Source organism: Planococcus citri, chromosome 1, assembly GCF_950023065.1.
Source record: "Planococcus citri chromosome 1, ihPlaCitr1.1, whole genome shotgun sequence".
Taxonomy (NCBI): Eukaryota; Metazoa; Arthropoda; class Insecta; order Hemiptera; family Pseudococcidae; genus Planococcus; species Planococcus citri.
The window spans coordinates 52,124,797-52,150,081 of NC_088677.1; the positions used below are offsets into that span (position 1 = coordinate 52,124,797).

The window sequence follows — 25,285 nt, forward strand, 5'->3', positions numbered from 1 at the left end:
TGATATTTCTACTTTTCCAACTTGACTCTCCTCTCCTCACCGGCTCCTCATAACAACTCACCAACTTCTCCTCCCCGTCGCATTCTGTTTCAAGTTTCATTCGTATTCACTTTGTTTGAGTGTGTGTTATTAGTTTCGTTTTTCGTTGTTCATATTCTTATTCTCTCTCGTGTTATTGTTTAAACCTGAAGATTAATAATCGTTAATTTTATTGTAGTTTTTCAATTAAGTATTACTTTTGTATTTGTATTAAGATCCATAGCAGAATGTTTCGTAATTCGACTTGGATTTTTTGTGCCATCCTATTGTGTTGCGGTAAGTTTGAATTCATTCATGGTGAACTGAACTTCATCACCAAGCTTATTGGTCATTTCATTTCGTTGATGTACCTATCGTTAATCTAATGAAATTCCAAAATCTTCACATCGTGCTGAATGCATAATGTTTATACTGAAGCTATAGTATCTGCCAGGGTGCGTTCATGTTAGTAGATAATATTTGCCACTGCTTCGTGAACTGCGTATTCTAAGTAAAATTGATAGTCATCCGTTTGATCATCAGTATGGATCCTATTGTTCATTTGTTGGCGTGTGTTTTGAGGCAGGGCTACGTTCTGGTTGAGGTTTTTAAAAATGTGCTTCTCCTTCGTATGTACATCGGAGTCACGTGGTCATGTCATCGCATGCTCAACTCCAGTAGAGAGCTTCTCAGCTTCACTGAATTTTGAGGTTGAATGGGTTGCAGGGTTGGTCAATTTTTGCGAGGACACATGCGAATGAATATGTTTGGAAACGACTAAGAGTGCAGATGGTGCATATTTAAAATTGCGAGGGGTAACTATGTAGAGAAAAGTCCATGTGAAAATTTATTTTGTTGCGATTACGCTTCACGTGTAGAACAGCTGCTCGAAATCAACAAAGAATGTACTCTCTTGAAATTGCCCATCTTCAAAAATGAAGGAGCTAGAAATCAAAGAAAAATCACGTTTGGATAAATTTGCGTAGAACACGAAAGGAGGGATTTTAAATGTGGTTTAACTTGAATATACGATGAATGATCCGCGAAATCCGAATGATTCATTTGTCGCTATTGAGATGCAGCCTGGGTTAATACATTCCTACTTTTGTAGCACGAATGGTATTTAAAATTTGGCTTTGTTTCTTTCAGGGAATATCTGTTTGGGAGATGGAGATAACGCCCTGCAGCGTGAAAATAAACCTGATAATGCACCCTCGAACAGCGTCCAACCCGAACCCAGAGCAGTAAACCCGTCTCAAGGAACAACTGATGTAACGAAGCCATCGTCGACGTCAACGCAGACGAGTACTTCAACACCTGAAACTTCTACGAAAACTGAAGCAACTACCACTCCATCAACTTCTGCGGCTACTCCTAAACCAACGACAACCATAACCCCCTCATCTTCGCCAAGCACTACATCTCCACCATCAACTGGCACTTCGACTCACTCTCCAACGACAACCCCTTCGAGTCCTGCCACACCATCCAGTACAACTTCAATCCCGATCACTCCAAAGCCTGGCCCTCAGAAAGGATCGTGGAATGTAACCGATCCTAAGAGAAATATTACCTGTATTCGAATTGATGGAACTTTCTCGATTGACTATGAGTACATCTTTAATAAAACGGTATGCGAGTATCCTACTTCAGTTCTGTGATGTATCAAATATTGTTGACTGTTGAGTTAATTATCAACTTTCAGGCTCCGGCTGATAAAATTCATTTTGACGTACCGCGATGGGCTCGCGCCAGTGGAAGCTGCGATGGCAAAATCGTGTTGGAATGGAATAACAGCTCCTTGGAATTCCATTTCGGTTTCGAAAAGAACGGTACTAAAAAGGACGCAACCAAATATGTATTATCTTCTTTCGCTGGTGATTTGTTCATTCCAAAATACAATGCCACCAAACGTAAGATTTCAAGAATAATATTTTTGCAGGTTTTTCGTCACACAAGCTGTTGAGTATAGCAGTTTGAATGAAATTTCAATTTTAATGTCTTATTGTGTTTTCAGATTTCAATTCCAACACTAATGAAACTCATTTTGAAACGCCTGTAAATCAGTCATATTCTTGTTCCGCCATGAAACAAATCAAAGTCGACGACCACACGAAAGTTACTCTCGAAGATTTCCACCTTCAAGCATTCAAAGTTTCAAACACAACCAACTTCGATACTAGTAAGTTTCACATTTCTGAATTTTTTTGTATTCGTCTGTGGTCAACGCCGCATTTCGGTGGTCTCTTGTAGCATCCCGAATGCTTCAAAGCGTAATCGAAATCGGCTCCGTAATTTTTATCGATTACTTATTCAAATTCCGCTGATAAGTTAAAATAGGTCGTGTAATGTTTCATCGCTGTACGATGCTATTTGAATATGCAACGTTGCCGTTGGAGACGAACGACCATTATACCTCGATCAATTTTAAAACTTCGAATGTCAGTCGTTGAAAATTTTCGTATTTTCATCGTGTTTTTGTTTGAAGGTGTATGATGAATCTGATTCAGTTCGAAAAATAATGTTTTCGAAGCTATTTGCTTCTTGAAAGTCCCTTCCCAGGTTGAAAAACTCGTTACGATTTTTCGTGTTAGTCTTAATTACCTTAACACGTTTACGTACGTAGATAAAATATTCATTTTCCAATTAGGTACGATATTTCTGCGATGATTAGTCGGGTTATTTCAATAATACAAATCTATGTAATTTTTAAAACTCACGTTATACCAACACTATCATGTTTTTTATTCGTACAATATTTATCGCTTGCGCGATACGGGAGGAAATTATGCTCCGCGAGTGGATTACGATAAAAGAAGAATTACGCGATAAATTTCCACTCGTCTTTGTACCCGATGATTCATCGAGTTCTGAATAATTTAGAGATCGAGACCGTGATTTTTCTGTACAAATCTGTCGCATTTGCGGTGATTACGTGTGTAAGAATGTTCTTAAAATGAGTTCATTAGATTCTTTAGTCATCGAGCATTACCTGAGAAGGGTTTAATGTACATATTACTTCAAAAAATGATTTCTACCCTTTCATCGCGTCTTTCTCCCTTCTACTTGAGTTTCGTTTCTCAAAAGTGCCTATCGCACTATCTCTAACGTCGAACTGATTTAATTAGACCGTTGCCGTTGATATTATGACCTGGTTGACGCGTATATTTTTCGTCAATTTACATTATTCACGATGTATACGTGAGTATGTTATTGTTTACGAAAGTAAAAAAAGTTCCCGAATAACCCAACGACGACAAACACACCGAACGTAACGCTAGTTCTACCTACGCTCGAGTTTATTTTCGCAGGTCTTGAACTTGGTTGACGATTGGTGAAATTTCACGCATCACGTGTAATTTTTTCTAACTTATATGTATTATACTTTCGTAAGTTGATCTGCTCTCTGTCTCTCACGTCTCACTTCGTACTTCATTGTCGTCAAAATAGCCTCTTTGTGAAAATTTTCTAAAATAGCTATTTTTTTCCCCCGATTACCAGCATCGTTACAGCTTCGAAATATACCTCAATTACGAGAATAGGACGAATAATACGTTATAAATTCGACTGGTGGTCGCCATCGTCGTCGCTGGTGTCCTAAATATACTGGTGAAGAGATTCTTTTGTCTCGTTATGAAACCATATCATTGTGACGATTTTTATTACGTTGGATTTGACCGACTATCGGTGGTGTTTTAATTGAAGTAATACTTTTGTTATGAAATGTCGAGTTATTGTGGTTAATAGCTGTTTAAATTTAGATACCCCCAGATGATTTTATCTCGCTCCTGCGACGAACAGTTTTAAATCTCGAAAGTCATGATTTGTGGTGTACAGAAAACCTCGAGGGTTCTCTTTTCGAACGCGTGCGATTCAGTGTTGTCGTACCTTATTTTTTAGTTACTTAAAACAGAAAATTAGCCCCCGAGAGAAATCGTCAAATTGTACCGATTTTCAGTACAAATTGATGAAGGTGAATTGAAGCTAATTTTGCTATGTGTCATACACCTAGATGTGGAGAGGAGGGGCTGTGTTTTTCTAACATTTAAATCAACGTAGCGAAGCCAGAGTTGCCAGACCAATGTCTAGTTACATTAATTTGTAGTATTGTTTATTACTTATTATATTATCGTATGTGTGCGAGTGTGAGCGTAATTTTTCAACAATATTTTCGCTGCGGATCGTAGAGGTACTCTATTCAGCGAATAGTTTACTGTTTGGTTTCATTTCACACTACACCTTTTTTTTTTTTTTTTCAATACATTATATAAACTTGTACGAACACTTGTTTTTAAAATTACACGAAGAGACGTGATTCATTGTTGCATAGATTCATGTATACGCCGTGGAGTGAAAGAAAAACAGCCAGTTTGGACTAGTTGACGTTGTTTCAGGTGAAAGGGGAGGAGAGGGGAGGAAGAAGAGGTTGTATGACTTTCAGGTGTAAATAGTGAAGAAGGTGCGGTTGGGGGATGTTAGCTCAAGTGATGTGAATTTGAACGAACACTAAAATCGAAAGATTATTCATACATCTATATATTTCGAATAACTGTGATTCTATAACAGTTTATACGAATTTTAACATATTTCTTCTGGTTTTAATGTATTTTCGAGCATGATTTTCTCACCTTTCACAAATATGAAATTTTTCAAAATCTCTTACGCTTTATTTTCGAAACGTGTGTGATATAGCTTGAAATTTTGATAATTTTAATGATTTTTTAGAATTTATTATACAATTACGTTTGAATTCCCACGAATTTTGTGATTCGATTTGTCGAATGTTTCCAGAAACAGTCGAATTTAGACTTTTATGACTGTCGAAAATGATTACTTATCGGTGTGAATTTTTGTTCATAGTCATCATATTTGATAAGGAATGGAAAATTTAAAATCATTATCCGAATCTACCTACTACCAACACATACCTACTTACTCGTAGAAAGAAATTGGCGATGGTTTTTATTGAATATTCCCCGTATGATGAGGTAGTTGGGAAAAACGTTGAAATGTTATTGACCATTTGGGGATATTTGATTGATATGATATCCAACTTCAAAATAAGTACAATTTATTTTTTTCACGTACTCGACGGATTTTTTTGAAAATTATTTCGAAGAAACTACGAAGTGTGAAAATTTTATCCAAAATAACCTTGACTCCTCCCTTTACTTTTTCACAACTTGCTCGTATTAAGAACTTGTACCTTTACCTACTACACCTTCGTTCATTAAATTTATAATTCTCAAGTGTATGTAAGGTAACAAAAAAAAATTGTTATATCGAGACAACACCTCTGTGAAAAAAAGTCAATTTTTTTCGTTGATAAGTTACTTGATAATTACGTGCTCATTGTGAATGTTGAAATTCTATTTTTGAAAATGTGTTAGAAGTGTGAGAAAACTATGGTGGAATTTCTGGAAACGTATTGCGATTAGATTTTCATAACAAATGGCGATGTTCTTAAAAAAGAAGGCAGGTCGAGTAATCAGATGAATTTTGCAATGTTTTAGATGTATGAAATTGAAGTTTATTCATGTATTTGCCTACATTGTTACACGTAAAATATGTACTCGTACCTGTAGTTACGAAGATGTTTGTAGTTTGATTCGTCTGAGTGTAAAATTTAGCTAGGAGGTGTAAAAACATGTGATTGTGTTCAAAGAGAAGCCTGTTGAGGTGATATGAACCGTCTGCTGTGTGATGTTATCGCCTTAATGTATCATGAGAGGCCGTTCAGCCGATAAAAAGGTGCCCTTGGAGTAGGAAAATATTGGCACCGTGGTGCGCTGCTTTGGGATTGTTTATTTATATTATACTATTATTTATGTTTGATTAAGGTGTTACGTGTAATCTTTTACACCAGGCGACGTTATTCGATGATAACAGCTTGAAAATTGTCAATTTTTGTTACCGATTTTAATTACATCGGGGATTTGATTACGGTTAAGGTTTAAAATTGAACGAAATGTATGGGTACTGAAGGTAAAGTATGTACCTTTGGTTTTTAATCAAGTCGAATAAATTAAATAATTAATGCGAATGTTGAACTTTTTGAATGATTGAGGGAGCTGAGCGAATTATCCCCGGATGAGTGAATCATAAATGAATCATGAAATTCATAATCAGATCATCTAAATCCGTCGCGAACGATTCGTTTATATTGATTGAGTGTGTTGGTGTTAACTGAGGATGAACACTTTTCCTCCAGAAAGTCTGTGTTTTGTCATTTTTGGTACATCCACGAAATATGGATGTAGTATTATCGGGGCATTCGGAGCTTTGATTCGAAAATATGATTTTTTTTATCACGTTTGTAGAAAATTCAGAATTTTGAAAACGAATTTCGAGATCTTCCATTATTCCATCACTCGTAAGGAATCTAGTCAGAAATCAAGGGCACCAGTATAAAGTCGTTTAATGGTCATGCTTCATATGAAGTACGTGTACTTAAGTACATATTTTGCGATTCTGTATGTTTCATGCATTTCCCGATTCGAACAACCTACGGAAAATAATGTTATCAAATTTTTTTATCGTCATCTTCGTGACGAATAAAGTCGTCGACTATGGCGACGATAAAAAATCATTACGCGTGAAATAGCGACAATTTAAAACAAAACACACAACGAGGACGGAAAACCACTCGTACGGTGATAATGAAGAAAACACTCGAAGGAAACACCCCTGAGAAACGTGTACTTGACAAATAATGAAAATTTCAAACGAAAAATGAAAATAATAACGTATTTAATGTAAGGCTTCGCAGTTTCAAATTCTTGAATCGTACCTACCTGAAGTTTTTCTACCATTAAAAACTACGATGAAAAGCGGTGGAAAAATCATCGCCACATTTCGATATAATCTATGTAGGTTCTGATTCTGAAAAACAAATCGAGAAAATGGAGAGAACGAGGGCGTCGGCTGTTCTCCTCGAAAGTAAAGAAGAGATGATTATTTATATGTTCTCATTAAACGATTTTATTTATTCATAGCTTGTACGAATGAAGATGAGAGAGTTCGCGGAAAACGAACCAGAGGTACGAGTTTTTTTTCGCGTTTTAAAAAGATGATATTGGAACGAAAAGGTGGTTTTCTATTCCTATGTAATTCTGCATTTGCATTTCTACTTCTTTGTCGTCCCTGTCCATCGTATGCAGCCGTTTTGGCTCCTGCAGCGTATATTTCTGAGAGTTTCCATTCGAGAAGAATTATTCCAAATTGATGATTTTTTTTCTCCGGTCATAATTCGAAGTAGAAAATTAATGATCGAGAAACGATATGATATTATATATGAATATTAATTTAATTCGATATGTTGAACGAGACGATGTAGATGGACGATACAGTGGCTGATTGTAACGTTGACGACATACCCTGTCCCACAGCGATTACCGGATGACCTTCTGAAACTGTCTTATCTGTAAATGTACATATTATTTATTCGATAATGCTCGTGATGTGTTTCGTATAACAGAGGTTTTTTTCCTGCGATGAATTCGTAAAATTGTGAGCATTGTGAAAGCGACGGAGAATTTACTCTAAATTTAGTTTGTTTCTTGATTTCCACAAGTACACGTAGATCTGATTTTATTTCTGCTGGGCAAGCTTAAAAAACCTGTCGTATTTGGTTTTGGTTTTATATCTTGTGTATGAATTGCCTTAAAATCACATGTCTTCGATTGAGAAATTGGAGTGAATTCTTTAATCCTCAGATCAACTGGCAAAAATTGCTCTAAAAGTGAATTTGGCTGGCATTTTTGCGATCTGAAGAATTCAGTTAGATCTGAAATGTCGAAAACCCCGCATTTTTCTGGAATACCGTGGTTACACCATGAGGGGGTGAAGCTTGACAGCCCTTAATTTTCAAAATATCTCGGGTTTCGAATAAGTGTGATTTTTGGGCAAACAGCTTCTGCGCCCCCCTCTTTTCGGTGAAAATCAAATTTCAAAAGTGGCTTTCCGGCTTATCAAGTTGAATCGAAATTTCGTGAGAAATTCAATTATTTCAACGAAAATGTTTTTTGAGCATTTTTGAAGAATTCTAAGCCTAAAATTGAGTAACAATTTTCAAGATTTTTAAAAAAGTGTCATACGAGTTGCGAACTTTTAAAAACAGATGGAAATTTCGGCAGAAAATCAACGATTTTGAAAAAAAAATTTGCTCGAGCTTTTTATTGAAGTCTCGCGTAACATATCGAAATGGGTTAAAATTTCAGCAGAAAATCAAAAAATTCGATAAGATTGTTTCTTAAGCGTTTTTGAACAATTTTAAGCCCAAAGTTGGGTTACTTATTGGTTTAAAATTCCAGCAAGAAGTGAAAGATGCCGTGTCAACTTTTTTAGTTCTTGATGTGGAATTTTTAAAAATTACGAAAATTCATAATGCTCCCAAATTTCAACTTTTTTGGGTTATCGCACAATACTTGAGCTGTGATAGTCTACGCGGCAACAAAATATTTAAAAATGAATGACGTATAGAATTTTCAAATTTTTAGCTTTCTCCCTCTCTCTGTATCTTTCCCTATTCATCGTGAGTCAATAATTTTCCTATACTTCTTGTAGAAAAAAATAGTCAAAGCGAGCAGATTTTCACTGTTTTCAAAAATTTTGACGCCTATAAATGCCATCGTTTGGGCTCCGTAAAGTCAAAATGATTTCCTAAAATTTGTTTTCTACAAGTTTTTTCCAAAAATTTTGAAACACTATTTTTCAAAATTTCCAGAGCATGAACACCTCTCGTCCTCAGTTCGTCTCAAGACTGCTGCAAATATGATTAGAAGATGTACTTCAATTTTATAGTCAGAAAATTTTAAAAGACATACGATGTAGCTTTTAAGAGCGGTAAAAATTGAACTTTCAAAATAGGAGTCACTCCAATTCTTCCTTCTCCCTAATCCTGGCTCGAATAACCGCCAAAAATTTAAAGATTAGGGGATTACAATTTACCGCGAATGATGTTTCAAACAAATTGCTACCCTCTGCGCCCCTTCACTTTTTTGTGTGGAGTTTATTTGGTAAACAGGTGAACGTTGAGGGAAATTCATTTTGTTGAAAGACGGAACTCCCTGTATCATACGAAAATTAAAGAAAAATCGCCTCGAGTATTTTCTTCAATTAAAATTATTTGTAATTGCGAATTCAACTGGCGAGATGACGAAATACAGCTACTTTTACGTAGATGCCTCGTACTTTACAGTAATTTCAATTGATTAGTTGGAAAAAAATTACACGAAAAACTCGTTGAACTTAGTTAATGAGGTTAATACTTACTCGTGGATGTACAATTTTTAGCATTATCTGCGCTGTTGCGGAAAACAGTAGAAATTACGTACTTGCTCTCTAGTTTTGTATGTATTTTTTAAGCAACTAACTAGCTATAGACTTCAGCTTGTTCAGGATTGAATTTTGGTCGAGTGATCCTTGCGTTGGCTAGATAAAATCATATCCAGCGTAGCTCATTTTGCTCGAATTTTATCGATAGTTAGTTGGTAATTCCGAAAAATACCTCATCAGTTAAAAGGGAAAAACCATTGGCGACGGTTTCTTCGCATTATATTATTCGATTTGCGGAAACTCGTTATCGTCATTGTCGTTGTCATCAGAATGCATAATATTACGCTTACAGCGACGATCGAATAAAAAATGTGGAAGTGTATTATTTTTTATCGCGGCTGGGTAGTTGTTTACGAAAAAATAAAGAAATTTACAATTTTTCTAGATGTTTCTGCTTTCGCTCGGTCGTATTGGATTGATAAGTTATCTAAAAATAGGAACCTACTGAAACTACGTTTCAATAGGTTTTCACTCTATGCATAATTTACTCGTACTAACTATGTACTTCTGATATTCTCTCGGATCAGTGTGAAAAATTTGCTCGAATCAATTTCCACTTCATAAGAGATTCATGTCGTAGATAATCAAAATTCTAGCTCTAGAGTTCAACGAATTGATCGGACACCTGGTATATTGTTTTGTGTGTAACTGGTGTACAAAGTACGAATGTTACATACTCGTGTATAAAAATGCTTTATAATTTTAGATCGACAACTTTTTTCTGGTAAACAACTTAATAAGCGTTTCCTTTCTAATACCCCATCAAAGAGGCCAAAAAACCCGAGATGTCTTGAATTAGAAGGATTATCTGAAAATGACAGAGAGGTGGAGGTGGAGTCGAACGTTCAATTAAGTGTGTATGAAAACTAGTGGAAGGAGTAATGAACAGGGCTCGGATTTTTATGCTGCAGCATGTTTTTTGTTTGCATAAGGGATAGGGAATTTATCAATTATTATCTTCACGATTCATAAAATGAAAAAGCATATTTTGGCATTTTAAAGGGAATTTTTTAGTTTTTTTTAGAGAATTTTTAATCTTTTTAGAGAATATTGTCATCCAGTTGACAAAAATTTTGGCCTATCAACGAGAAAGACGAGTAGGTATTCTATGCAGTCGACTCAACATTGTTGTAATACGAGTAGGTCTAGGTATAGGTAACGGAAAGAATGCTGTGTATTTTTACACGATGATGCTAAAGTGATCGCACCGGTGGATTTCCCCTCGACAAATTGAATTTATAGTTGACGACCCCTGGATCTATACTCATCGTTGATGGTGCCTTACCTTACCTATTTGATGATTTATCAGATATAACCTTCAACTAGTCTCATATGTGAAAATCCCCACTTGCCTTTCGAATACATGCATAAGTTCTCTCTGTATGATGTCTGGTAATGTCTATGGCATGTGTAGCGTACTGGGTACTGCTATTGCTTTGTACTTCGTGCTCGTGGCGTAATAAATACGTAATCGTGGCAGCTTTTGTATGCGATTGTAATAGGTCTACGTATTCGTATCTTATTAGTTGCATATTGTAAGGTATGAAGGGGTAAATTTATTATTTGAGAAATTGCGAATCGCTGCGATTAGTTGTTCAAGTTGGCTTGCAGTAGACTTTGATCGGTTTATGATGAGATCAGTTACCTGATTTGTTTTTCAATTGGCTTTCGAGAACTGCAAGTTTTGCTCTCTTTAATTTTTACTGGAAAATTGAAAGTTCTGCTGAAAATGATGCGAGGTTTTTTATTCTTCTGATTTACTTTTTCAAAGAATGGGTAATGGGTATTAATATTGGAGCTTCTCGGCTACGATACTTATCGACTTCTGATTCTGAACACAGAATATAATTGTGCGTTTAAATTCTTAAAATAAAACAAACGAATCAATTGATCAATCAATAACAATGCATTGTTATTACGACGTATCTATGCTTTGTATCAGTGTACTACTTATATCCGTAGTTTTATGAACTCGATTCTTCATTATTTTGTTCATTTTTCTAATTACAAATTTTTATCATCTTCACAGGTGTTGATTGCGCTGGAAATCATTCCAGCACTCCGGATATTGTGCCAATCGTTGTCGGATGCGTGTTAGCATTACTAGTAATCGCTGTTTTGGTAGCATACTTGATCAGTCGCCGAAGATCGGCTACCAGAGGTTACCTCAGCATGTAAGAATCGATGTAAGGTAATTTACCGTTAAATCCTCTTTCTCACGAACGCAAAAAATCAACCCCCCTTAAAAAAAAGTAAAATTACGAAGTTTTTCATCGCGAATAATTTTTTTTATCGAAAGTTATTATACGTACAATAAGTAAGTGAAAAAATTATTATTATGCGAGTGAAGTTGAGAAATTGTACATCCGCATAATACCATCATACTAGTTTTTGTCATTCAGTTGATATTACCCTAGTACCTCTACCTACCTTTTTCGTTTCTGTTTTTTTTTCTCGAATGTACGGTATCAAAATATTACCTAGCTACCTTATTTCTGTATAAAGTATTACTGAATTTTTTTTTCTATCGCGTATTCTTTTTTAAAACATTAATCTTTGACTGCAAAAAAAAACGAAAGGAATAAGTAGTTAACGCATTTTTTCTTTATTTGTAATGTTTATTTTGTTTATGATTTTTTTTATTGATATTTTTCGCTTATTATTACCATTTTTTTTCTCAGTGGGCAAGAGTGGTTACCTTTCCTTCCTCTCTTTTGCTACTACATTATATTTTTTAACTTTTATTCCGTAGTTTTTTTGAATGGTTAATAAGTAAATTCAAGCGTATTGTATTTTCAATATTCCGATCGTACGTAGATGTTAAGTATGAGTTGATTTAGACTTGAGTATTTTCAAGTAACCACTCCGTGTCTTTTTGTTTATACATGTAATGTATACTATTTTGTTTATTTTGAAGTTTCTTTTTCAATTTTTTAGCCTATTATTATGTAATTATTGATTTTTTTTTTCTTATATGTATTAACCCTTTCAAGTTGAAAACAACACAACGTGAGCGTATAAATATTTTTTTATTATTTGTGAATTACTTTTCAATTTTGGTAATTTCAATTAGAACGCGAAATGTTGGGATTTTATTCGTAATCGTAATTAATTCGAAGGAAATGATATATTATACAGAATTTTAAAGACGACAAGTGATAATTTGTGTGATCTTATCATAATAATTAGGTTTGTTGCAATTATATCATTTATATTGTCAGTATAATATATTTACTTTTAAAGTTTTTTGTTTGTTTTTTTTTCTTTATTATTGTGGTGACGGTGTTTGACGATTTACGCTACATCCACCATTTCAATCAATTTGAGTCGTTGAAATGTAGTTTTTTTGGTTGAATTGAAAATTTAAAAAGGATGTTTGTTCACCTAGCCGATGGAAAAAATGTGTGTCTATTTCAATATTTCCCTTTTTTCTTTTTCAATGGTTTGCAATCTTATAGAATTTGAAAAATGCCAAAAGCAAAATCGAATAAAAAATATATAGTTTGCCACTGAAAATTACGTATGTACCCGTAATTGGTTCCGGGGTCTGTATGGCTGTGACGTGTTCTTTCAGTGAGCCAAATTTCAACTCGACCAGAGTCAACGATTTGTAAAGGCTTCAAATTGACGCGAGCATACGTGCTAACTGCTGAAGTCAATTTAAACACTTATGATTTTTTGGAAAACTAGAACTTCTGAAATGTCGTGGGAGGCTCCAGAACAGCTTGGTGAATTTGTGATTTTTTCCCACTCTTGGTCCAAATTAAATTAGATCTTGAAAAATTCCGGAAATTCGATAAGCGCACGTAAGCACTTGAAATTTTGGCTGGTGAAATATTTTTACGTCATCTTTAGATCTAGCTTTGGCCAATTTAAAAAAATGTTGCCGGTCAAGAATTCAAGATACCTCCCTTGTATTCAAGAATAATGAAATTTCATCAATTTTAGGAGGTTAACGTCGCTAGAAACAGTTCTAGAATGATACAGGGAGGCGAAGACAAGCGAATCATTATACAGGGTGTTCCAGAATAACCTTTCACTTTTGTTTTATTAGTAGCTCTGAGAGAAAAATGGTTACGGAAATTTTTTTATAACCAAAATGAAGTAGAAATGTGCCGTTTTTAGACCATATATTTGAGTTTTCATTATAAATTAAGTTTTAAAAATTATTCCACCAAGATGTTTTCCATCATTTTTGACACAATCGACCAAACGTTTTTTAAAATTATTGAACACTTTGTTGAGCATTTCTCTTCTAATCAGTCTTGATTCACGAATAATATTATCTAGGAGCTGTTTCAGAGTCCTAGGATCATCTTGATATACTTTTGACTTGAGGTAACCCCATAAAAAAAATCACATGCTGAAAAATCAGGGGATCGAGGTGGCCATGAAATTTCTGTGTTCAGCGAAATTATTCGATGACCAAAATGCTCACGCAATAAAGAAATCGTGTCCGTTGCGGAATGACAGGTAGCGCCATCCTGTTGGAACCAAGTAACTCTATACTTGTGTCTGCGTTTCAATTCAGGAATGAGAAACTCGTTTAACATTTTGCGATACCTCTCACCGTTCACCGTTTCATCAAACACATACGGTCCCACCATACCGAGATGGTCTATACTCACCACGTTCATGGAACACAAGTGAACGACTGACTGAATCATATGTTCGATTTCCGATCTCATCTGATCCATCACTCAACACTCATACGGCACTGCTTTACGAGCATCCTTTCGCGTATTTTATTTCGATTTAAAATTTTTTTCATTGCAATTTTTGTATTTTGGTAAAATAGCTGTTTTCAGTGTTGGGGGGCGTTGTGTCCGCTCACCTCGGCTTCGCCTCGGTTGCGCGGGTCGCTTTGTTGTTCATACTATGTCTGTTAACTTCCCTCGGCCTTCGGCCTCGGTGAGCAGTGCTGTGAGAACGAACGAAAACGGGAATGGGAACGCATAAAGAACGCAACTTTTCAAATTTCCTTCAAAGAACGAACGGATAATCACACAAATCCTCTTGAAGAACGTTCTTACTGAGAATGAGAACATTAAATTTGTGAGAACGAGAACGGGAACGGGAACGGAGTGCTAATTTGCCATTCTTAGATGTTCTTTCAGGGTTCTCAAATTACCTCCCAAAACTCTGAAAAATAGGAAAAAATATGCTTTTTCCACAAACTTTTAGTAGTTTTTGGGTACAATAGAAGAAAATGAAAAAATTTCCATCAAAAATGGCTTCGCTTGTACCACAGAACCCTATTGGGAACGGGAACGGGAACACAGGAACGTAAATTTTGGAAATTTGATTGAGAACGAGAACGGGAACGGGAACGGGAACGCTTCTGCTTATGAAGCATAAGAACTAGGAACAGGATAACAGGAACGAGGTGTTAGATTTTTGGGAGTGATAAGGAACAAAGAACGGCGTTCTTTATTGTGAGAACAAAGAACGGGAACGGGAACGAGCACTTCCGCGTTCTCACAGCACTGTCGGTGAGTACAGTTTTTTTATAAACAACCGCAAGTGCTACATACACGGTAAATGTCCAGCCTCCGTCTGAACTCACCAAGGGGAGTAATGCTCATCGAGTGAAATATAAATTTTAAACGGCTCGGCTTCGCCTCGCCTAATGCGCGCACTATCCAAAAAAACAGTATTCGTGACGAAAAAGAAGGAAAAAATAAAATAAATTCACATGATCGTTCAATAATCAATTTGAAAAAAATTTGAATCGAAAAAAAATTTAAAAAAATTTTCAGGATCTGGCGGGGATCGATCTCTAGACCTTCCGCACTGAAATCCATATCTTTCACCACTCAGCCATCGACACTGCTTATCGAATAGCGTTTTCGTTCGGTATACAAGCTGGCAAACAGCGACGAAAACTACCCCCCCACGCGCGCGTATACATGTACGCGTACGCGCTCGCAACTAGCAAAAAAGAACGAATCTGCACTGATACTTCATTGTTATGTTCCATGAACGTGGTGAGTATAGACCATCTCACCGAATTTAGCCACGCCCATCCAAACAGTCAACTTAGCGGAGTGTAGAGGTTTCTCGTGTATTATCATCGGATTCTCTGTCGACCAGTAGCGCATATTTTGTTTATTCACATCACCGTTTAGATAAAAATGAGCTTCATCAGTAAAGAGTAACGAGTTCAATGGAATCTCACCAGTATCAATTCTTGTAAGCATATCCTCGGCAAATGATTTTCTTCTCACAAAATCAGTTTTTTGTAACTTTTGAATGATTAAAATCTTATATGGATGGAAACTGAGGTCTTCAGATAAAATTCGTTGCAGAGAAGTTGGTTTGATTTTTAAATTTAACGCTCGTTTACGTATTGAAGTGGTAGGGGTAGTCTGTACTGAATGCCTTACTCGGTCCGTTGTTTCTGGCGTTCTTACTGATCTTTTCCGACCTGTAGGCTTATTTTTACAAGCATGAGCGGTTTTCTCGAAGTTTTTTACCCATAATTTCACTGTTGGCCTCGATGGCACTTCACTTTTACCGGTAAGTTTAAAATGTTTGCGGAAGGCACGAATTGCACTAATGTAAGAGTCATTATTTTTGAAAAAGGCCTTTACAATAAAAGCGCGCTGCACAGCCGTCCACTTCTCCATGGTAAAAAATTAATACTGAAACATAATTCGGCATGTGTTGGCTACCTGGAACCGCTTTTACCATTCCCCTAACACCATTTGAACGCAGATCAGTGCTCACCAAAATGTGAAAGGTTATTCTGGAACACCCTGTACATACGGGAAAGTGGTGGTTCGTTCTCAGAAAAATACTGTTGTTGAAAAAAACTCGCAGCGAATTTGGCCTTGCAACGGCGCCAGTAGACCTACGGTTTTGCTCCGCAGGCACACAAGGCAGGCAGACAAGTTCCGACAGGACAAGTCTTTGGGATAAAGGATAAGGATAGAGAACGAGAACGTGGTACAGGCTCTAGGGTGTACAAAAACAAATGACCGATCATAGCAGTTCATTCAGCTTTTGAATAATTACTCCACTGCTACTGCTTATTTTCACAATTTCTTGTTCTGATTTTTTCGCTGCTAGGCTCGATTTATTTCTCTACTTTAATTTCAAAGGCTCGTTTGTACACTTACAGGAGTTACACGACACGCGACACGAGTGTGAGCGTGAATTGACTTTTTTAGAAAGGTTCTTTACGCTAGTCGTTGAAACGTTCTTCGGGAGTGGCCAATTTCCAAATTTGAATGAGATTTCCCCTGTTTTTGTGCCCCAATTTCAGCAAAACTCGTTGCTCACTTAAAATTGAAAATTCGGCAAATTTCATTTTTGAAAATTTTTGTTGCCTTCTCATTTTAATGGAGAATTTTCAAATACCGTAACTCAAAATTTACAGCAGATTCGTTGACTACAAAAACAAACCGCAAATGATTTTTGTGCCTTGAAAGTAGGCAACTTAATCAACGCGTTATTTAAAATTTATATTTCTGCGATTGTGATGATTCTCCTGATGAAATCAATATACGACATAGTCTTAAAATATTTTGTTAGATTGTTACCTATTATAATGTTGAAAATTGACCCAATTCAGCTCATTTGTCTTTCGTTGCTTCAATGGTCCTCAACTCGATGATTTCAAGATTTGAAAAACATCTGTGAAGTTAACTCTGTAAGCTACATGATCTGAGTTTATTAGTCACCATCGATATGCTTAGATAGGTATAGATTTTGAATACCTACATATTTGTGTCAAATTTACAACACGTCTATAATCATATTTTTAGCGGAAAAATCAAAATTTAAACGCGGAACAGTAGTTTATGATGAATAATAACCTGAGATTAGAGACCACCTGCAAAGTCAGATCGAAGAGAAGTTCTTGTAATACCAAATAAACTGACAATAAAACTAATTCCAAACGCGAGATTAAAATATTTAATCTACGAAAAATGGTAAACGTTCGACATCTTTAGACAAAAGTACATAGGTAGATGGGTAGTATGTCTATGTACGAATAGTCTGAGCGATAAAAAAGGTTCTTACGTACAATAAAATTCATTTCAATACACCTACTATACTATAAACAGTTTCGACTATCGAATACATAGGCTCTCCATTATTATTAAGGTGCGTTTATGATTGTCCGTAACTCTTACGGCTTGTTACAGAAAAGTAAAAATTTTTTTACTTTTCTGTAATTTTCTTTGTTCTTTTCTGTAAAACAAAAAGTTACGGTTACGGACAACGTGAACTACGCCATAAGAATTCTTGTATTTTACTTTTCTGTAACAGACCGTAACTTTTATTACGGTTAGTTACAGACAATCATGAACGCACCTTTAGAATTGAAAATTCAATAAGTAGGAGCAGGTACATGTACATGAACCGAACAGAATAAACAGTTATTTCGTTGACATTCTTTACGCTAATGAATTATTCGCATCATCTTTCCTCGATGAATCACTTTGGTTGGATGATATTACATCCAAAGGTTCTAAATCTTGCAAAGCGCTATGTTGCTTCAATAAAGTAATATATTCGTCTTCTTTTTGATTAATTTTATCGTCAAATTCTGGTCCTAAGCTCCACAGCATTTCGATATCGAATTTCTTGCGACATTCCTTGGTTTGAAAATGTAAAGCTATGTTTCCTGCAAAATAAAACACCCACACTGAAGAAATTCTTGAATACGAATTGCTGTTTGCGGTAAATCAAATAAATACTTACCCAAGTCTATAGCCATCCAATCATCCGATTTTTTACCTTCTATTATAGGGAAATAATCGCTTTCAGCTTTTTTTCGTTTGTATAGTTTTCTAATGAATTCTGCCATGGCAGTCAAATGTTTTAAAGATTTCCCCGACGCGATTACCATATGATCTACATATTGATACTCGGGCGGAACGGATACAACACATATATTCTTTGCTTTCTCTTTACGTAATATATCAACCAATTCTTCAATATCGAATACACCATTGATACCTCCTGAAACGCACGAAAAAAACCATAAGAATGATTGCTGAATTTAGAAAATCTAATTTTTTTAAAAAGTGAATCTTACTTTCAAGATTTAATCCGGCGAATTCGTCTTCTCTGACTTCCTCCTGTTCGAATAATTCAGGTTTTTCCAATCGCAGTTGTCTCTCTTCGTCGATATCCAAAATCACCGGAGAATCGTAATCAGCAAAAACTTTATATTTACCGATACCCGATTGAAGTTTATTGGATCTGGTAGTTTCATTATCATCTGATTTTTCCGAACTGGAACTGTAATGTCTTAGCTTCAGAAGACCGATGGTTTTTTGCGGTATATTTTTATGGTAGCATATTTTTGTAGCGCTACAACAGTGCAGTGCTGGTTGAGTTGTTTGTCTGCGCACTGATCTAGAAACGTTGCGAAACAATAGGCCGAAATTTTTCAACAACATTGTAGCAAATTTTCATTAAATTCGCAAAAACTCATGTGTTTCAACTGCATTCAAACTTTACTGATAAGAAACGCACAGCACGTGATAAGAACACTGTGAGGCGGTCAGGCAGCGCTGCGCGCAGCTTTGCCCTGGCAATTCGGCTGAAAACCGCCAAAAATAAAAATTTTCAACAGAAATGTCAATTTAATTCCCTCTAGAGAGATAGCGATCTGGAAATTTCGTCATAGGAGTTATAGACGAAGAAGACCCACTTCTACTGGACAAATTTTTGTCAATTTTCATGCTGTACATTCCATATACACATAAATAAATGCCACAAGCCACAATTTTTGAAGGTCAATTCTTAATAACTGAATACTTCATAAAAATCAAAATATACAAAGATAAATAAAATTCGTTTATACTTCATTACAATATTACAACATATGCACGAATAAAACAATATTACAAAACATAAATAAATTAAAGATTGCATTGAAAATAGGCGTGAATGAAGTCGATTACCTACTTACAAAAATCACACGATAGATGAAACGGAGCTGTTCTTCAGTACAGAGGCTATTTTGTAGGGGAATGTTCGTACGCGATATCATCATTATCATTTGCAGCTTTTTGCGAAGTTAGAATCTCTTTTCGAGTATCCTCGAAAGCATTGTAAGATCTCAACATTTCTAAAATAAATTTTGCTTCTTCGTTATCATTTTCGGCATCTTTTTCAAGCGATTCCAAGTTATACAAAACATGTTTATTCTCCAATTCCGTCAATCTTTTTTTTACATTTTTATATCGTGATTCCATAAGTCGTAGTTTTTTTCTCAGCTTGTTTTTAATCAACTTCGTATTAGATACGCCGGTATATTTGATTTTAGTATTTGTCCCACGACTAACTACGTAAACAGGTCGACTCATATCAGGATTTTCGGAGATAGATTCGTAATCTATCGACGAACTGCCATCAATTCCAGTCGTACAAAACTCCGGAATACCTCTAATATTCACGTCTTCAGAAATTACGATAGGTTCGTACACAACTTCTTGAAAATAATTGATTGAATCTTGCAGTTCTTCATCGTACTCGTTTCTTTCAGTCTCTTCACGAATTAATGAAAGAGGATCTTCTTCGATGCTTACGATACTTCGAGCTGTTTGACACACCTTCTTGAAAAATTGACGTGGTAAATCGGTGGAGTAATTACTAAATATCGAAGGTACTGCATTTGACGTTAAACGACAGACATTAGGGTGAACTACGATATCTTCCGGAAGGAAATGTCGAGCACAAACATAGCTGTGATCACCTAAAGCGCTGGAAATCTCCATCTCCAATTCCATACCTAGGAAAATTATATATGTATGTAGTTTTAATTCGACACAATACCGATGAAGGGAAGTATAGTTCAATCTTACGTCTGTTTTCCAACGCGTATAAATCCTCCAGCGATGACTTCTCTTCATTTCTTAGAGCTAAAATGACAGCAACATTTTCAATGATTTACTTGCAGTCAATTAAATGAAGAATGAAAATGAGATCACTCACTGGCTTCAACTATGGCAGATATCCACTGATTTCTCCTTTTCAAATCGCTAGGAAATTCGAACGTTTTCAAGGTAGTGGTGGATTTCTTAGTTTGGCACATCGGTACGACACATATGAGATAGCCACTTTTCGTTTTTTTTTGAGTATTATAATATTTCCCCATTATGTGAAATTGAGCAGCGCAGGTAGATGAAACAAATTCAAAATAACTTCGATATTGTTTTAAAATTAATTTAGCATCTTCAACAGAGATCAGAGAGACAGAATCCGCCGATGCTGAAACATGTCAAGAGTGCCATTGTGTAATTCAGTTTTCAACTTAGATACATAGAAGGTGATTAAAAGAAAAAACCTTTACCACAAAAATATACTTACAAAATAGAGGTTGATCAGCCGAATTGTGAGATTACGACTCGGGAAATTTGTAAATTCCACCAGAATTTTCAATTCTCAGCTTCAGAATACAGCTGAATTTTTATTTTTCCAAAAAATTTGGTGATAAAAAAAATGCAAAAATCAAAATACTAATCACTTTTTTTGTGGAACCGAAACCGAAATAGACAATCAAAACCTCGCTCTATGTACCAGTTCTTGGATTCCTTAAAAAACTAGTAAACTACTAGTTTGACTTTTTAGTTTTTACTTGAAAGTATTTTAAATTTAAAAAAGCTTTGAAAAACAACAAAATAAATTTTAATACTTTTTTATTTTTCTTAATTTTTCTTTTTCTTTATAGAAAATGGAAAATTGATTCAATGACAAAAATGCTGCATTTCTATTGGTTGATTGGCTATTTGCCGTTACATAAACAAGAAAATTTACGCGGGAATTTTTATCAGCTGTTTCGAAAAAAAAATATGAAAATCGGTCCTTACTTGAAATAATATGATACTTTACTGCTGAGAAGTTTCAATTTTTATGCATTCAATTAGTTTATTCATTAATTAAAATGGACCTGAAGTATCAGAATAGTATCTTGAAACCTCCTCCCGATTTCTCATTCCCCTTTCCACCCTACAGCATACAGAAAGAATTCATGAGTACCCTTTACGAAGTTTTGGAAAAAGGGCAATGTGGAATTTTTGAAAGTCCAACGGGAACTGTAAGTTGATTAATTATAACGCTCTACTTACTATTAGTTTATCAAATCAACTCAATATTGATTGCTGTATTTTTAGGGCAAATCACTGAGTATTATTTGTGGAGCTTTGCGATGGCTTTGCGATCACGATACGCGGAACAAAGAAGATTTGAAAAAGAGTATCGAATTGCTGGAAAAAGAACTATCCAAATTTGATTTCGACGCCGGAGCTGATTGGTTGACGGTGCAGTCAAATCAGGCAGTTGTCAGTCGTGATAAAATTGAGTTACAAGTGAAACTACAATGTATTGAAGATAACGAAAAATTTATTCAAAAAATTAAAGATGATTTTGAAAAAGTGCGCAACTTTGAAACATTTTATATTGTAAAGGAAACATTCACTTGACGTTTCTTTATTTCAGGAACGTTTGTTGAAGGATAAAAAAGCGCCCTGTATAACTCGTAAATTAACTCCTTCGTTGTCCGAAACTAGTGATAATGACGATACCGATATGTTATTAGAAGAAGTGCAAAATGACGACGCCGACAAAAGTGAATCCGAAGATGAAACAGAAAACGAATATGAACCTACGAAGGTAAAATTAATCTCTGAACTGTATTAATTACTCGCATACTACTTGGTTTAATTCAATTACCTATTCAATATTTTCAGATTTATTTCTGCAGTCGTACTCATTCGCAGTTATCTCAGTTCATTGGAGAAATAAAAAAGACCCCTTATAAAGATAATATTCGCGTCGTACCTTTAGCGTCCAGACAAACATTATGTATTAATCCTGATGTGAAGAAACTTAGAACAATTTCATTAATCAACGAAAGGTGAATTATTTACCTAGATTTGAAAAAATGTGTTTAAATTTTGTAGTATTATATATGTATATTGTTCACATTGATCTAGGTGTTTGGAGTTACAAAAAAATAAAACCAGCAAAGCTACCCAAACTGGATCATCGAAACAAGTTATTAAAAAAAAGAAATGTTCTCACAGTTGCCCTTTCAATAATACTACTTCAGTTAAGCAGTTGAGTGAACAAATTACCATTGAAGTGAAAGATGTAGAAGAATTGGTGCATTTGGGTCAAAAGAATACAGCTTGTCCTTATTATGCTGCGAGAGCTGCAGTTAGATTATCTCAAGTATGAAAAATTAAATTATGCTTGTAATCCAATTCAATTAATTTCATTTGAGTATCTTTCATGCAGCTTGTTGTGGTACCTTATAACACACTACTTCATAAATCAACTCGTGAAGCGTCAAAAATAAAACTGAAAGATAATATTGTCATCATAGATGAAGCTCATAATTTATTAGATGCCATTGGTAATATGCATAGTTCTTCGGTCACTGGTAATCAGGTTTGTGATTCAAACATTAAAATATTGGAAAGGATATGTATTTACTAATGATTCTTCTTTTATGTAAATTCACAATTACGACTTGAATTTTGATTGCAGCTTTGTTTATGTCATAATCAACTAACTCAATATAAGAATAAATACGAAAAACTATTCAGCGCTAGTAATTTATTATACTTGAATCAATTAATTTACGTCATCGGTCAATTAATATCAATAATAGGTAAATTACATACCTACTTTTTTCTCTCCTAAACTTCCGAATTTATTGAATTTTCCAAATAAATGATTACAGGTGGTAAAGGTGGTTGTAATCCCGCTGAGGGTAGTGGAAAAACAATCGACACCAAGATATATACTTTGGTAGAATTTGTCCATGTTGTTGAAATAGATAACTACAATTTGTATAAACTATTAAATTTCTGTCAAAAGAGCAAACTTACTCGCAAGGTATGTATATGTAATTAGCTAATTTCCTCTCATTCTTTAATCACTTCTCACGTCGCGCGTCGAGTAAAATATACGTTTTCGTTTCAGCTTCAAGGATTTGCTGAAAAGTATCAAAATATCGTGACTCCAGTGGTGAAACAAGAAATAGGACTAAAGGCATTTTTAAAAAATATTTCAACTAAAAATAATCAAGCGCCAGGTATTCTCTATTATTTTCATCTAGGTAGTTAAAAATCAAGTAAGCTTCAGTTTTAACGAAATTTCTCATTTCTCTAGAAGTTCCTGCTGCTCCGCAAACTCAAGTGAATGCCGAATCAAATAATCCGATTCTAATTGTACTATCCTTTATCGAATCGTTAACCAATCATTGCGAAGATGGAAGAATTATTTGTTCTCGTCAAGCAACGGTTGGTAAAGGATCACTTAAATTTTTACTCCTTAATCCTGCTGCTCATTTTGAAGACATCGTAAAAGAAGCAAAGTAACTTTTTTTTTTTTAATGAGTTATTTGTTTACGTAAAAATTACTTATAAATTTTACCCTATAGATCAGTTATAGTTGCTGGTGGAACTATGCAACCAATTTCAGAATTCAGAGACCAGCTGTTTAAAAACGCCGGAGCTGAGCCATCTCGAATTGTTGATTTTTCTTGTGGACATGTCATACAGCCTCAAAATATACTGCCGATAATTGTTTGCAGTGGATCAACAGGAAAACAGTTGGATTTCTCTTATCAAGCAAGGGATACCGTGATCATGGTAAATCAAAAAATTACTTTTTACCATAGAAATCTTGATTGAAGGCCGTTTAAAATGTACATATGAAAATGTATATGTATTGCAGAAAAATGAAGTTGGACGTATTTTGGATAATATGTGTAACGTGGTTCCTGCCGGAATAGTTTGTTTTTTCCCTTCTTACGATTATGAGCAATCTATTTATCAACATTTAGAAAAATCTGGGATCATCGAGAAGCTATCTAAAAAGAAAAAAGTATACATTTTTTGTTTCTTCATAAAAATTGATCTTACAAAGTAGGTACCTACTCGTCTTTAATTCGATAATTATTTCATTGTAGATTTTTAGAGAACCCAAGAAAACCAGCGAAGTTGACAATGTTCTTGCTGAGTATGCAAAAGTTATCCAATCCGATAAAGAGAATTGTAATAAGAAACCTAATGGATGTTTATTGTTCAGCGTTATTGGTATGATATAAAACGGCCATAAAAAAATTTCAATTTGAGAAAAATGATTAACTAGATGATTTTTTTCAGGTGGAAAATTAAGTGAAGGATTAAACTTCAGTGATGATCTTGGACGCTGCGTTATTGTAGTTGGTCTACCTTACCCGAACATTAAATCAGCCGAACTTCAAGAAAAAATGAGCTTTTTAGATAAAACTGCTGTAAGCTCCTACTCAATTCGTTTTACTCTTGTTTTTTCTCTTGTATAATTTTTTACCCGAATTTTTTCAAATAGGGACCAGGAAGCGGACAAATGCATTACGAAAATTTATGTATGAAAGCCGTTAATCAATCCATTGGTCGAGCTGTACGTCATAAAGATGATTACGCCACAGTTCTTCTACTTGATCATAGATATTCTCGTCCTCATATCCAATCAGCTCTACCTAAATGGATGAAACCTTCTTTACAAACGTGCGAGAAATTCGGTCCAGTTTTCAGTGCTGTAACGAAAGTAAGACTACTTATGTTTGTATGCCATCATTTTCCCATTCTGAGATTTAATTTCACCATTTCTTTTTGTAGTTTTTCAAATCCAAAAGAGAAAATCCATGAAAAAACCCGATGAAGCTTTTTGGTTTTCGACATACCGGTGAATTGCTCATAATATTGTGTTACGTAAATGCTTTCCAGTACCTATTTTTTTTACCTTGATTTTTTGAATATTTTTACAGTCTTTTATTAAACATTTTATTTTTTGCAATTTTTACTATCATGATTCATGAAGTGTTCGTTGTCTTTTTTTTTTTGTATGTACTTTGAATTTCCTGGCAGAAATGGGGGAAGAGGTGAGTAAAATTCTAGGGATTTCAAATGTGACTTCA

The 25,285-nt window shown here is 35.0% G+C and overlaps 4 protein-coding genes across 4 annotated transcripts; 2 read left to right on the top strand and 2 right to left on the bottom strand.

Annotated features, from left to right (window-relative positions):
• Positions 1-95: 95 nt before the first annotated feature.
• On the top strand, positions 96-12,600 carry LOC135832628 (LAMP family protein lmp-1-like). Its single transcript, XM_065345998.1, has 5 exons — positions 96-315; positions 1,168-1,649; positions 1,724-1,931; positions 2,036-2,200; positions 11,384-12,600. Exons 1-5 carry the CDS (start codon positions 267-269, stop codon positions 11,530-11,532), a joined length of 1,053 nt encoding a protein of 350 aa, XP_065202070.1. The 5' UTR covers positions 96-266; the 3' UTR covers positions 11,533-12,600.
• A 4,651-nt stretch (positions 12,601-17,251) lies between these two features.
• Positions 17,252-18,854, bottom strand: 312 (ribosomal silencing factor RsfS-like protein, 312). Its single transcript, XM_065346003.1, has 3 exons — positions 18,404-18,854; positions 18,067-18,327; positions 17,252-17,989 (listed from the first exon to the last, which is right to left on the bottom strand). Exons 1-3 carry the CDS (start codon positions 18,768-18,770, stop codon positions 17,760-17,762), a joined length of 858 nt encoding a protein of 285 aa, XP_065202075.1. The 5' UTR covers positions 18,771-18,854; the 3' UTR covers positions 17,252-17,759.
• Positions 18,855-19,157: 303 nt separating this feature from the next.
• On the bottom strand, positions 19,158-20,845 carry LOC135832631 (uncharacterized). Its single transcript, XM_065346002.1, has 4 exons — positions 20,686-20,845; positions 20,311-20,586; positions 20,181-20,237; positions 19,158-20,107 (listed from the first exon to the last, which is right to left on the bottom strand). The coding sequence occupies exons 2-4, from the start codon at positions 20,471-20,473 to the stop codon at positions 19,332-19,334; spliced, it is 996 nt and encodes a 331-aa protein (XP_065202074.1). The 5' UTR covers positions 20,474-20,586; positions 20,686-20,845; the 3' UTR covers positions 19,158-19,331.
• Positions 20,846-21,151: 306 nt separating this feature from the next.
• Positions 21,152-25,192, top strand: LOC135832633 (ATP-dependent DNA helicase DDX11). The gene is made up of 16 exons (XM_065346004.1): positions 21,152-21,412; positions 21,489-21,749; positions 21,814-21,987; positions 22,065-22,231; positions 22,311-22,548; positions 22,615-22,767; positions 22,867-22,990; positions 23,063-23,217; positions 23,305-23,416; positions 23,494-23,698; positions 23,765-23,975; positions 24,061-24,210; positions 24,296-24,422; positions 24,492-24,622; positions 24,697-24,915; positions 24,987-25,192. The coding sequence occupies exons 1-16, from the start codon at positions 21,260-21,262 to the stop codon at positions 25,014-25,016; spliced, it is 2,610 nt and encodes an 869-aa protein (XP_065202076.1). The 5' UTR covers positions 21,152-21,259; the 3' UTR covers positions 25,017-25,192.
• Positions 25,193-25,285: the final 93 nt, after the last annotated feature.